Here is a 14,849-nt window from a genome sequence, read left to right on the forward strand (position 1 = left end):
CTCATGACTGTTTTAAAATATTTTTAACTGTGTTTTAGAATGGTTTTAATGGTAATTGTCTTTTTGAATGTTTTTTAGGGTGCTTTTCTTTTTCTTGTTAAATTATTTTATTTATGTTTGCCGCCCCTGGGCTCCTTCGAGAGGAAGGGCAGGATATAAATTCAACTAATAATGATAATGGTGGCTGCTGTGGCCATAGTGACAGATGCCTTTATTTAAAAGCTGAGGTGGGGGACATTCCAGCCAGGCAGCAGCCCTAGAGAAGGACCAGTGCAGGGCGTGGTGCGGAGAAAGTCGGGCGTGGCCTGGGGAAATTTCCTATGACCAAACAGAGAGGTCTGGAGGACCTTTTCAGCCCACAGGCAGGTTCCCCAGTCCTGATTTAAAGGTTTGGAGGGTATCTCAGGCATCCTGTAAGGTGGGGGAAGTATCATGTGGCCCTTGAGATGCTGCTGGACTGCAACCCCCATAATCTCTGCTGACCATTGGCGATGTTGGCTGGGGCTAATGGGAGATGGAGTCCGACAACATCCAGAGGACCACAGGTCCCTCACCGCTGCTGTGGCGCCTTAAGATCCAACGGCCCCTGTGACCTTCTCCTCCAGGAGAGTCTCCTTCCTGTGAATCTTTCTCAACTCCCACCACATTCTTCTCTCTTTTTCTCTTTCTCTCTCTGTCTTTTTTCCTCAGTCAAACGGTTAGGGAACAAGCAGGCATTCATGCCAATTACCACCACCACCCTGGTTGCTCCAAAGGGCGAGCCAGGTTAGGTTATCATCCAGGGGGAGGCAGGGGAGGTGCCAAGAAGCGCTCCTTTTTTTACAATACCTTCCAGGGCAAACACACCACGCCAGAGTCCCTCGGCAAAGAGGCCAGGGTTGACGCCAACGCATTGAGCAGATTGCACGCCACGCTTTCTCCCTCCTCCTCATGCACGTCCCATCCCTGTTTATTCCGATCTGCCCCTCCCGATTCCCAAGCAAAAGGAAGGCTGTAAACATCTGCTCTGGAGCCCCCGTCTGGAGCCGAGCTTCCGCGGTGCTGGTGGCTCAGGAATGAGGTGCAGCGAGGTGAGAGTCAAGCCCGATACATGGGGAAGAAGACGGGAGGATTCCTGAAAGAGCAAAGCCAAGACGGGATGGCTGGGGCTGATGGGAGATGGAGTCGGACAACATCCGGAGGGCAGCAGGTCCCCCACCTCTGCTGGGATGTATTCAGTTCCAATGTCTCTTGTGACCTTCTCCTCCAGAACAGTCTCCTTCCTGTGAATATTTCTCAGCTCCCAGCATATCCCCCCCTCTCTTCCTATTATAATTCTTTTTCTTTATTAATTAATTCTTCCTATTGGGAGGAAGGGCGTGATATCTAATAAATAAATAATGATAAATAAACAAAAAACATGTGTGCGATAATAAACACACTCGTTACATACAAAAGAAGACAGACAATGAGTTGTATGCAATGCTAGTCCTACTCAGAGTCAACCCATTGAAATTAATGAGCATGGCTAACTTGGGTTCATTCATTTCAGTGGGTCTGCTGTGTGTCAAATGTGTATGGATAACAACCGAATATAATTTAAAATTGAAATAAGTTCTTTACAACTAGGAAAAATGCCTTGAGGTGTAGCCAGCTCAATCATACTCAGAGCAGACCTGTTGAAATTCATGGGCCTGAGAGTCATGTTCATTAACTCCAGTGGGTCTACTCCTGAGTATTACAATCATTGGGTCCAACCCCATCTGACTATAGATTCCTTTAATAAAGGAATACAAAGGGGGATGGATGGATAGTCTTATCTATCTATCTATCTATCTATCTATCTATCTATCTATCTATCTATCTATCTATCTATCTATCTATCTATCTATTTAATATCCTGCCGTTGCTCCCAGAAGGAACCCAGGGAGGCAAACAAAAACACTGAAAACACTCTAAAACATCTTAAAAACAGACTTTGAAAAAGTATTAAAACAGCTTTAAAAATATATTAAAACAAAACAGCTTTAAAAACATATCTAAAAGCAGTTCCAACACAGACTGGGATAAGGTCTCTACTTAAAAGGCTTGTTGAAAGAGGAAGGTCTTCAGTGGGTGCCGAAAAGGTAACAGAGATGGCACCTGTCTAATATTTAAGGGGAGGGAATTCCAAAGGGTCAGTGCCACCACACTAAAAGTCTGCTTCCTATGTTGTGTGGAACGGACCTCCTGATAAGACAGTACCTGCAGGAGGCCCTCACCTGCAGAGCACAGTGATCAACTGGGTATATGAGGGGTAAGATGATCTTTCAGGTATCCTGGTCCCGAGCTGTATAGGGCTTTCTACACCAAAGCCTTAATGTTGATATTCCAGTAATTAATGAGTAAGATCCAGTTCTCCAAAAGCTTGCCTACTATCCCATCTGAGTGTATGTGTTTACAATATATCTGTTTGGTCATAAGAACTATTGACTATACACTCTCTCTCTCTCGACCTACCTCAGTGCTGAGAGATATGACCCCCTAACAGGCACCTGGACCTCAATTGCAGCCATGAGCACCAGGAGGAGATATGTCCGTGTAGCAACTCTAGGTAAGGCTGGCTTCTGAATTTAAAAAGAGAGAAAGAGTAAGAGAGAGATGGAAATGTGCTGTTCTAGCTAGTGGGCTGAATTATTTGCCAGTATTTTATTGAATTGCACCTGAAAGAAGCACTCCAAGCTAAACACAGCCTGGCCTTTTAAAGCAGGGGCCCAAATGGTGGTTCGCGAGCTTCATCCAGGTGGTCTGCTGCACATCTGCATTAAATATCCATGTTGATTTTTAATTTAGTGCTTCTTTTGTTTCTTACACTGTGGTTTTTTGTGTTACAACTTGAATTGTACAGAATGCAAACTGTAATACAATAAAATACAATGCATCAGAAATAAAGCAATAAAAATGCAATTAAAAATCATATGGCACCTAGCACAGTGCACTGCCCTTGCTGTAACGGGCAGAAAAATCATTTAGTGGTCCGCAAAGATCATCCACAGTTTTCAAGTGGTCCGTGGGAGGAAAGAGTCTTGGAGCCACCATTCTAAAGGACTTTGTTGTTATGTGCCTTCAAGTCGATTATGACTTATGGCCACCCTATGAATCAGTGACCTCCAATAGCATCTGTCATGAACCACCTTGTTCAGATCTTGTAAGATCTTCTAAAGGACTAGCACCATGAAATGCCGCATGGCTGTCTGACAACCTCAGCTACAGAATGGCTCCTTTTGGAGCGTTGTGTTGTACAGTTCTTTTGCTTTTTTGCTTGTCTGCATTATGCATTCTGCTTCTGTTCCAATTTGCTGACGTCCAAGCCCAAGGGACTTCTTAGTCATCCCCCTTCAATTCATGCATGCGGCACATTGTCGTCATGGCATCATGCGCCCTGTTCACGGCTTGCACTGCACCTGTCGACAAACAAACTTAATCCTAACTGCAGGGAGCCCAGGCGATGCCACAACGATGAGGCCAGGCACACTTGCCTGCAGGCAGCCCGGTTGGGCTGCCATCTCACTCGCACAGAACGGTTCAGAAGCTGCCTTGTGAATGTTTAATGTCCTGCTGCACCAGATGAAGTCTCTGCAAAGTGGCGGGACGGAACACATGTGTTTACACCCCGTGAGCGGTAATTCCCCCCTGGAAGGGCCTGCCTCAGAAGCAACATTGGCTGCTCACCCCTTTTGGCCTTGTGTCTTTTCTAGGCAGTCTTTCTCAGGCCTAATTCTGAAGCAAAACAAAATTTTGTTTTGTTTTTGTCTCTTGAGAACCAGTGTGGCATAGTGGTTAGAGTGTTGGACTAGGACTTGGGAGACCAGGGTTCAAATCCTCGTTCAGCCATGAAGCGCACTGTATGACCTTGGGCCAGTCACAGCCTAACTAACCTCACAGGGTTGTTGTGTGGATAAAATCAGGGTGGGAAAGAACCATGTTTGTATGCCATCTTGAGCTCCTTGGAGGAAAGGTGGGATATCAGTGTTGGTGGTGTTGTCATTCCATGTCTGGGCTGTTGTCAGAAAAGGCTGAATCTGTGTGCAGTTGCCCCATACGTTGAAGGTTTGGAACTATAGGTGGCAGCCTTCTTAGTGAAACCTATCAAGCAGAGACTGGGAACCTGTGGCCTTCGGGAAGGTGTAGATAGACTCCATTTCCCATCATCCCTGACCATTGGCCACACTGTCTGGGGCTGATAGGACTTGGAGTCCAACAGCATCTGGAGGGCACCACAGGTTTCCCATCACCACTATAAAGGCTTTAGCTTCTGTGGTTTCTGGTGGGACTCTTGCATCACAGCATGTTTAGTTATATATGCATTAGCACGCATGTTTATCTTTTACAGATGGCAACCTCTATGCTGTTGGAGGGTACGACAGTTCGTCACACTTGGCCACTGTGGAAAAGTACGAGCCGCAGGTAAACAGGAAGAGAATAATCTGGAGAACGTGGCTACTGGCCCATCTAGTCCAGGATCCTGTTCTCAGTGGCCAACCAGATGCCCCAGTAGGAAGCCCACCAGCAGGACCTGAACGCAAGAGCACTCTCCCCTCCTGTGGTTTCTGGCAACTGGTATTCAGACATATTTACTGCCTACAAATATGGAGGCAGAACATAGCCATCAGAGTTAGTGGCCATTGATAGGCTTATCCCCATAAATTTGTCGAATCCTCTTTTAAAGCCATCCAAGTTGGTGATCATCACTGCCTCCTAAGGGAACAAATTCCACAGTTGAACTGCGCACCGTGTGGAGGAGTCCTTTCTTTTGTCTGCCTGAATCTCCCACCATTCAGCTTCATTGGATGTCCCTGAGTTCTAGTATTTTGAGAGATGGAGAAAAACTTTTCTCTGTCTACTTTCTCCATGCCATCCATAATTTTATACACTTATATCACCTCTTAATCACCTGTTCTCTAAACTAAAAAAGCCCCAAATGCTGCAACCTTTCCTCGTAAGGAGGTTGCTCCATACCCTTGATCATTGTGGCTAATCTAGCAGAGGGGTGTCCACAATGGGAAGTTTTGGACACCTCCTTCACCAGGAGTGGGGCGTGTACTGAGGACTGCTGGAAGGAAGCACTTGGGAGCGTCTGATCAGGAACAAGGGACAAAACATTATTGAAAAAATAAAAAGGGAGGGAAAGAGGAAATTGTTCCCTCAACTCCTTTGGCATGAAGCGCAGTATATAAATTTAATAAACACACACATAAACTTGATATGCTTAATTATATATATTTTCATTCCCCCCTGCTCCTTCCTAACAGATCAATACATGGACTCCAACTGCCAACATGCTCAGTCGTCGCAGCAGTACTGGCGTGGCTGTTTTGGAAGGGATGTTGTACGTGGCGGGTGGCAATGACGGGACAAGCTGCCTTAACTCGGTGGAGCGCTACAATCCAAAAACCAACACTTGGGAAAGCGTGGCACCCATGAACATCCGGAGGTAGGAAGAAGCATATCTCAAAAGAGAGAGAGTGAGAGTTGCAGTGTCACAGCACCCCCAAGGGGGATCCTCAGAATGACCCTTACTGTCACTGTAAAGGACCCTTACTCCCTTGCACTTGACCCAGAAACTGCAATTAGCGCAGAATGCTGCAGCCAGATTGACGGGAGTGAGACTGAAAGCATATAACACCTCTGCTTAGAGACCTACACTGGTTGCCAATTTGTTACCAGGCCAAGTTCAAGGTGTTACAACTGGTATATAAAGCCCTTGGCAGCATGGAACCAGTTTACTTGTGAGACCACCTTACCCATATGTGCCCGCTTGAGCGCTTCGCTCTGCGGAACAGGCACTGTTACAGGTGCCACTTAACACTCGTTCCGCGCTTGTAAGAAATGGTCCTTTTAGTGTGGTAGCACCTACTCTTCGGAACTCCCTGCCTATTGACATCAGGCAGGCAGCCTTCGCTGTATTCCTTTCAGTGCCTGCTTAAAACTTTTTTTGTTTAGGTAAACTTATCCAGGCACATGAATGTTAATCTGTTTTAATCTTTTTAGTTAGTCACTGTTTTTTTTCTTTGTTTTAAATGTTTTAATTACTAGTTTTTAGGTGTTTTACTGATAATGTTAATGTTTTTTGTAAACTGGTTAGAGGTCTTTACATTCAAGCGGTATATAAATTTTGTTAGATAGATAGATACATAGATACATACATACATACAGCAGAGAACACCTACTGGAACCCTAGCCCCTGATGGAGTCAGGGATCTGTTTTATGACAGGAGCCCCTGTTGGCTCTTTCTTTTATCTTTCCTTTCCTTTCAATTTTTATAAAGTTTATAATAGAAATACATACTCTCTGAGTCACTCCCTTCCTTTGTAGGCTCGCCACTGGGCATCAGTGTTTGTCCAGAAGGTTTGGGCTCAAAAACTGCTTCAGCCTCCCTTTGTCAGAGTGTGATAAACATACATTGCAGCAGAGTGCAGAAATCACTAGTCTGTTATGACAAACCATTGAAAGAATCAAGAAAAAAATGAAAATGGATTGCCTTCAAGTCGCTCCTGACTTAAGGCGACCCTACAAATAGGGTTTTCATGGTAAGAGGTATTCAGAGGGGGTTTCCCATTGCCTTCCTCTGAGGCTGGGAGGCAGTGGCTGGCCCAAGGTCACCCTGTGAGCTTCGTGGCTGTGTGTGGATTCGAACCCTGGTCTCCCAGGTCGTAGTCCAACACTCTAACCACTACACCACACTGGCTCTCAAGATTCAACAGACTTAAGGTTTATTATTACAAAGAAATAAAGTCTTACATGCCAATGCAGCCATGAGGCTTCCCCTTCGGGAGCCATCTCTGAGGACAAGGAGGAGGGAAGAGCCAAGGCTGCATAATCAAACAAACAAGTGGCTACTTTAAAGGAGGAGTCAGCAGAGGGAAGAATAGACTAATGGCCTTTCTGTCTACCCCCCCCGCCCGATTCAGGTTACTTGTTACATGCGTTGGCTGCATTGGCATGTATGACTTTATTCCTTTGTAGTAATAGGAGGGGGCCTTCTTGGTAGTTTCGCCACCCTCAGAAGTTTGGGGGATGGTGGCCTGGGAGAGAGCTTTCTGTGTGGCAGGTCCAAAGTTGTGGAATTCCCTCCCTGCAGAGGCGCATCTGGCACATTCGCTACCCAATTTTCGACAAATGCTAAGGATACATCTCTTTACCCTGGCTTTTGGCTCCTGAGATGTATGTTTTCTGAACTCACCCTATTCTTGTGACTGAAATGTGTTCTAATGCTTTTTAATATTGTATTTTAGATTTTGTAACCTGCCCTGGGACTTATTGGTGAATGGCGGGTATTATTATTATTATTATTAATGTAATGTTTCTTTATTCTTTCAACTACCAGTCTTAACAAACTAGTTATTTCTGCACTCCACTGCAATATATATATATCAAACTCCTCTCACTCTTCTCCTGCATCTGCAAGCCTTCCTGGCCTGCCAGGGGGTCCAAGTGGGCCATTTCCCCAAATCCATGCCCATCTGTGACATCACTGGATCACAGCATCTGCTTTGCATGCAGAAGGTCTTACGTTTAACCTATGGCATCTCCAAGTAGGACTGGGAATATCCCCTTGTCTGAAACCCTGGAGAGCTGCTGCCTGTCAGTGTAGACAATTCTGACCTGGATAAACCATTGGTCTGATTCAGTATAAATCATCTTCCTAAGTTTCCAGCAAGAACAGAACTGTAATAGGAAAACTCGTGACCCAGGTACAACTAAAACAACACAGTTCAGTCTAGTGCCACCTAGTGACTAAACTATAGAATGACACTATCCACGCAGTTGGTAACATATCCATTTGGTTTCATCTCCCCAGGAGCACGCATGACTTGGTGGCCATGGACGGGTGGCTGTACGCGGTGGGAGGCAACGACGGCAGCTCCAGCCTCAACTCCATTGAGAAGTACAATCCGCGCACCAACAAGTGGGTGGCAGCATCGTGCATGTTTACCCGCCGCAGCAGTGTGGGCGTAGCCGTGCTGGAACTCCTCAACTTCCCGCCCCCTTCCTCCCCCACCCTGTCGGTGTCCTCGACGAGTCTTTGACAAAGAGTCTGGCCACACCTTGCCTCGAGGAGGCTGCAGCATCTGTCGGAGCGCAAAGCCAGCCTGGCCTGACCCCTGCGGCAGCCATTCTCTGTGAAGAGGAGAAGGGCGAAGGCGCAGGGGCTACTGCATTTTTAGTAATCACTTTTTTCCGAGGGGCCCATTTCTGGTTCTTGTGGTGCAGCTCCAAGTGGGGATCTCTATATCACCCTTCCTTAAAAACACTAAGAGCCCTCTTGGTTTTCATCATCTCTTTCATCGTAATTCAACTGAATCTGCCTGGTCCTTCAAGACCAGACTCAATCATCCACTTCCACGATTGGACAAACAATGTCTGCTTCTGCCTCGTACAATGGAGCTTTAAAAAAAATGCCAAGAAAGAAAACAACAGACAAAACAGGATGCAGAAACAAAGAAGGCCCATCCAGGCAGGCAGGAGAAGGGTCACTTGTTTAGGTTGCATCAACAGCTGAATGTAAGCTGCGAATGTCACAATTAGCCAAAACTTCTTACCAAGCCTATAGTGTACTGTTACAGATTTTTGAGGCATTGCCTCTCTCTCGCTGGTGTCTATTGAAAGGGATGCCTTAAAACTAAAACAAAACAGGGCTGGAGGGGGAGTGTCTGCAACACAAGCCGTCTTAACATGCTCTGTGGCCCCTCGCTCTATCGGCCTGGTTATGTGCCACCACTTCTGACATTTCTCCTGCCCTCTTTGGTGGCATGGGCTTGGGAGCATCTACCAACGCGTGGCTCTGCTGTTTTAAAATTTTTCTTTCCCTCCCCTGTTAGGAAGAAGTTAGCCCAACAACACTGCCCTGGGGTTTTACTTGGGAGAACCTTTAACAGGGTGAAGCATGGTTACAAGACTGCACTCCTGTCCGTATTATTATTACATTTGTTACCTTTTCATTTTTGCGTTTTGTATTTTTGAAATTTAAAATCTTTTTTTTTGTTTAGTTTTCAAGCAATCTGGTGTTCTCATACCTCCCCTTCCATTTATTTATTTATTTATTTATTTGTTCCTGGGACAGTTGTCAAAAAGAAGGAAGGAAGAGCCTGGTGATGACGGCATATGTATCTTGTCAGCTAGACAGCAAGTGCAATCCATGGGATGGAGCCATGGAGCATGTACAAAAGTTTCATTGCAATGAATGGGGTTTGCCCAGCAATGCTGCCTTCCCACTGACATGGTGCAGAGACGCGCAATAGCACTGTTACTGCACACGTCCCATGCTTTTTATTTTGTCAAGTCGCTTTGAGACTTTATAGTATAAAGTGACTGATAAATGAAATAAATAATTGTAAATAATAATTCAGAGTGGCATTGCCCAAGTCCCACCCATTTCAAGATGCTATTTCACAACAGCCATTCATTTCAGGACACTATTGCACAACAGCCATTCATCTCAGGCTGGCCTTGTGAGATCTCTCTTCAAATCCTGCTCATTTCAGGGTGCTCTTGTGCTGTGGCCATTCATTTTACAGTATGGATGTGCTATTCCCATCCTGATCATTTCAGAGCACTGTTGCACTCAGTTCATTTCGGTTGAAGTCCGACCTCGTCACAGATGACTTCATTTCTATTTTGCTTGGCGCTAACATAAGAAGAATGCCTTGTAGATTGTGACTGGTGTTCTTGGAAAGATTCTCTTTGAGAAAGCTTGCATCTACTACATGTGTGCGACAGAGAGAGCATGCAAAAAATAAAAACAAAAAAAGCCACATGCATATAAGAACCTGTGCTGAAAAGGCCTAGGTCATTGATCTACTACTGGAACATAATCGACATTTTGAGTAGCGTTTGTACTGTAAACCCTAACAGTTCCGTTGTCGGAGACCCACCTACACCATGAAAACTTCTCTTTTTGGAGGAAGGAGTTTGCTTAAAGATGTTTCACTGCATTATACACTGTCCTCTACACAATTTGTGTGTATCCCAGAGCTTGGGAACAGGGTGAGATTGGAGCTTCAAGACAACCCATCCCAAGTCATCCATTGCAACGGATCAAGCTCTTGTACCTCAATAACCTCTGGACTCTATTCTGCAATTGTGGCCTAATCGCTCTAGCTAAAGACTTCTGGATTGGTTTTGTGGTTGTTGTTTTTCAATTTATATATCCACTTATCTAGTCTCCTGTTTTTTGCTCATTTCTGCCTCTTTCACCATACCCCTTCATCAGTTCAGTTTGATCGTGGCAATAACGGGGCTTGTTCTTTGCAAAGGCAACTGGTGGGTTCTTGGCTGGCTTATGTATGATAGACCTCTTCCTTGCATGGTGTGTGTCTGCACTGAAGGGTTAATCCATGGTATATTTTTAAGCTTGGTGTCTCTGGCAGATGGAGGGGACTTCCAAGACTTCCTAGGCTGCTGGGGTAAGAGGATGTTGTGTCCCAGATGGGGATGGGAGAGAAATTCAGTTCCGTTTGCATTTAAAGCCAAATTTATCAAATTCGCAGTTTCTGAAACAATATGAGAATCGAAACACAGCCATCCTTTGAAATTTGCACTTAGCTGAATTTTTTCAACGCCATTCACCAACCAATCAATGTTTACAAAAATGTGTGTATTAGGATAAAATAAAAAATGAATATGTGAAAATTGTATTAGGAGAAAACGCATATAAAAATGTGTTTATTAGACCAAAATTCCAGCTAAAATACTTAAGAATTTTCATGAGGATTGCAAATTCCTGCAGAACTGAAATTGAAGCTCAGACTGGAAAAATGAGAAACTGAGAGAATCAAAATTGATAGATCGTTCCATCCCTAACCCCAGATCAGAACGGGTGCTTCACTGGCCCTAGCAAAGGTGACAGGAGGCAGGGACATTGGCAGATAGCGTGACATAGGCCATATCCACACATATATTTAAAGCACATTTAACACACATTGTGAAGTATATGGCTTCCTTCAAAGAATAATGGGAATTACAGTTTGTTGAGGGTGCAGGGAATTGTAGCTGGGGAAGAGTAAAAGAGAGTTCCCAGGATTCTTTTTTTGGGGGGGGGTGGAGGGACCCATGTGCTTTAAATGTGTGTTAAAGGTGCTTTAACCAAAGAGCATCCAGCCTGTCTTAGTGAGCTTGCGCCAGTTCTTTTTTTTTTTTTGTCCAGGGATAGGACTTGCTCAGAGTCCTAATGTTTACTAGCAGCACTGCAAAAATCATGAGTGGGGCACATTTGGCCCTCCAGCTGTTGCTGAACTACAGCTCCCATCAGCCCCAGCAAGCATGGCTGATGGTCAGGGATGATGTAAGCTGTAATTCAGTAACATCTGGAGGGCCAAATGCTCCCCAAACCTGGCATAGATAATTTAACGGAAACTTTTCAATCCATAACGTTGCATGTGGTGATGTTGTTCCTACCCTCTCCCTAAAAACTCACATTTTGATATGTTTAGCCCTTCATACAGACACACTGAATGCACGGATCAGCAAGTGGGGAGCAAGTTTTGAGTGGGGGGAGCTGCTTCTGAAGTACCTTTAAAAAAACAACTGAGCACTCAGAAAAACAATCTTTCCACCAGTAAACTTTGTTGGGGTTTTTGCCAACTGCAATACATTTTAGGAGAATATACTCCATTATTATTATTATTATTATTATTATTGTTATTATTCCATCAGTGCCTTCAGTTCCTTTTAGTTGTTTGTGGAGAGTTGTATACTACAACCAGGGCCTGTCTGGTCAATTTCTGTCACTGTCTGTTTGTTTTCTTGTGCATATACTTTGGTCACCTCTGATGGTGTGGGATAGGAAACACCCATTATTAGAAGATGGAGATAAGAGTTGCTGCTCACAGGGCCGGCACTAAAGGGCGGACAGGTCGGGCCTTGGCCAATGGCCCCTGAAGGGCCCCTCCTTAGGAAGTGGGGGTAGCGCTCCCCTTCTGCGATCCTCAGCAGAGTCAACTCCCAACCCTGCTGCAGATCGCAGAGACGGAGGTCCCAGCCCCCCTTACCATGCGGCCTGCGGTGCCTGCCCGCTCCACCTACCTCTCCTCCCTTTCTGAGAATGCCCTGTGTGCTGCGTGTGCAGCTGCCATCAACCAAGATGGCAGCAGAGGCTTCTCTGAGGGGCTGATGCCCCTACCACCATCTTGACTGACGGCAGGCATGTGCACGCACGCACCATATTGTGCATGCGTGCCATCAACAGAGATGGCGGCAGGGGTATCAGCCCCTTAGAGAAGCCTCTGCCCCCATCTTGGTTGATGGCAGTGAGCTGCACGCCCAGCACACAGGTCATTCATAGAAAGAGAGGAGAGGTAGGTGGAGCGGTCCCGCACGGTCTGTAGGGGGGGACTGTGAGCCCAGGGCAGGCTGGCACCCAAGGGCCCAGTTACACCTGGCGCCGGCCCTGGCTGCTCATGTGACAGGTTGTATTTAGCAGGCGGCTAGTTCCGATGTGATAGAGTATCTCTGGACAGCATTCCATTCTAAGGATACTTATAGTCGAAAGATCTGGAGATCCTCTGCTAGTCTCCGCTGCTGACAGGGCCCAGCATGACCCAGGAAATCCACAGAGGATCGCTGAGTTGCCTTTTTTAGAGAAGGGGTACCTGTCTTGTACTCTTGATTGTTTCCTGGGTTCCAGGTCATGAGCCACAGCATAAAAATAGAAGCGCAAGAAGCCATCATCTCAATCAGAACTAGACACTGGCCATGCTTGCTGGGGCTGTTGGGGAGCTGTAGTTCAGCAACATCTGGAGGGCCAAAGGTTCCCCACACTTGATCTAGATGAGCTCTTTAAAGTGGCTGTTTTAAAGCAACATTTCCCTTGTGTGTATGCCCTTGGAATGATGTTCTGTCGAAATGGGTCATTCCAGCAGCTCACTTGTGGAAGATGCAATCTGTGTGATCAAAGTTCATCTGCGGGAGCAACTTTAATGGATGGTCCATTTTGAGAAAACATCTTTCCTTGGGGAATTGTTCCAGTAATGCACACCATGTTATGTCAAAACTAGGCTGGACATCTTGATTTGCTGCAGGGGGAAGGAAAGAGGAGAGACCAACATCCCCCTTTTTTTAACCCTTGCGTTTTAAAAAGAACCATTGATCATTGGAAGAGAGCATCCAAATTCATCTGGACCAAGATAACAGCAGGAGATGGATGGAAGCAAGAAGCTGAATCAATTTTGAATCCAGGACAACAAAGAGAGTGACATAGGAAGCTGCCTTATACAGAGGCAAACCATTGGCCCATTGAGCCCAGTATTGTCTACACTGACTGGGAGCATCTCTCCAGGGTTTCAGATGGGGGTCTCACCCAGCCCTACCAGGAGCTGCCAAGGATTGAACCTGGGACCTTTTATGTGCAAAGCAGATGCTCTACCACTGAGCCACGGCTGTCCCCTTAATAAAAACATAGGAGGCTGCCTTATACAGAGTCAGACTATTGGCCTATTGAGCTCAGTAATGTCTACATCAGGGGTTCTCAAAACTTTCCCCCCCGGACCACTTGAAAATCACTGAGGGTCTTGGTGGACCACGCAATGATTTTTTTTGCCTGCTGTAGCAATTTGTGATGCACTGTGCTAGATGCTGTAGTATTTTTAATTGTATGTTTTGCTTCTTTTATTTTGCATAGATTGTATTTTATTGTATGACAGAATTCCATAGAGTTCAAACTGTAACACAGTAAAATACAATATGAAGAATAAAAGAAGCAATGAAAAAAATCATTTTAAAATCAATATAATGCGATGGTTATGCCATCTCCTGTCTTCAAACACAAATCCATAGACATGCTGCAGACCACCTGAAGGAAGCTCATGGACCACTGGTGATCCGCAGACCACCGTTTGGGAACCCCTGGTCTACATTGATTGGCAGGGACCCTCCAGGATTTCAGGCAGGAATCTCTCCCACACCTACCTGGGGGTGCCTGGGATTGAAGGCAGATGCTCTACACTGAACTATGGCCCTTTCCCAAAGGATGTTGGGCTCAATAAGCAAAACTGTGAAGTCGAAGTACCTTTTGTTGCCAACCAGAAAGAAAGAAGGAGGAGCCATCTATGGCCTCTTTTGTGTCTGATTTTCTTTTTTGCCTTTTCTTGATTCAACCCACAACTGACTAAACCAAATGACTAATCTTAACATGACTTTTGAAGTGCTTTTCATCCGGAATCTGTTACTGTCTAGCACAGGACTGCTGCCTTTGTAGGGATGTTTTGTTATCCAGGGTCGAGCATATATTGTCCAAAGACCACAGCAAAAGCATTGGGGAAGAAAGAAAGATATTACAGCTGGCACTCCCCCCTTCCCTAACGGTCTTCTGGAAATACTGGGTTTTGTATTCAATGTTAATCTAACTCAGAGTAGGCCCACTGAAGTTAATGGACATGGCTAACTTGGATCTATTAATTTTTAAGGGTATACTCTGAATAAAATTTAGTGGGATACAACCTAAAAGCTCTCTGGCTTTATCTGCAGTTCAAACCTCCAGTTCAACCATTCAATGTTGGAAGAGCCTTTTTTATTTATATGCAAATTTGTGTCAACTTATTTATGTGCATTTGAACCTTTATTTTTATGTTGTGTTTCTGGATTTTGCACTATCAACGGGGCAGGGAGGGGATATGAGCAATACAAGCCAGTGTGTAATATTAAAAAAAACAGTTTTTCTTGAATACTGCAAATTGTCCTCTTTTTGATTTTAGCCTCCTGGATGTTGTGACATGGGGAATCTACATGGCTCAGTCTGAGATAAGCCTAGTTCGCATGCACACACACAACAAATGAGGTGGTAAAACCTCACATTTAAAGCACGTGACTTCCTCTCCAAAGAATCCTGGGGACT

General features: G+C 45.3%; 2 protein-coding genes across 2 annotated transcripts in view; one reads left to right on the top strand and one right to left on the bottom strand.

Moving 5' to 3' along the window:
* Positions 1-14,660, top strand: part of KLHL17 (kelch like family member 17) — a 34,238-nt gene extending 19,578 nt beyond the window's left edge. Inside the window, exons 9-12 of the mRNA XM_061601282.1 lie at positions 2,484-2,572; positions 4,352-4,425; positions 5,271-5,452; positions 7,821-14,660. Coding sequence (XP_061457266.1) covers positions 2,484-2,572; positions 4,352-4,425; positions 5,271-5,452; positions 7,821-8,049 — 574 coding nt within the window. The 3' untranslated portion in view covers positions 8,050-14,660. The remainder of the gene's footprint in view (positions 1-2,483; positions 2,573-4,351; positions 4,426-5,270; positions 5,453-7,820) is intronic.
* Positions 1-14,849, bottom strand: part of NOC2L (NOC2 like nucleolar associated transcriptional repressor) — a 123,056-nt gene that overhangs the window by 90,811 nt on the left and 17,396 nt on the right. The gene's annotated exons all lie outside the window — the stretch shown is intronic.

Source organism: Rhineura floridana, chromosome 18, assembly GCF_030035675.1.
Source record: "Rhineura floridana isolate rRhiFlo1 chromosome 18, rRhiFlo1.hap2, whole genome shotgun sequence".
NCBI classification, from domain to species: Eukaryota; Metazoa; Chordata; class Lepidosauria; order Squamata; family Rhineuridae; genus Rhineura; species Rhineura floridana.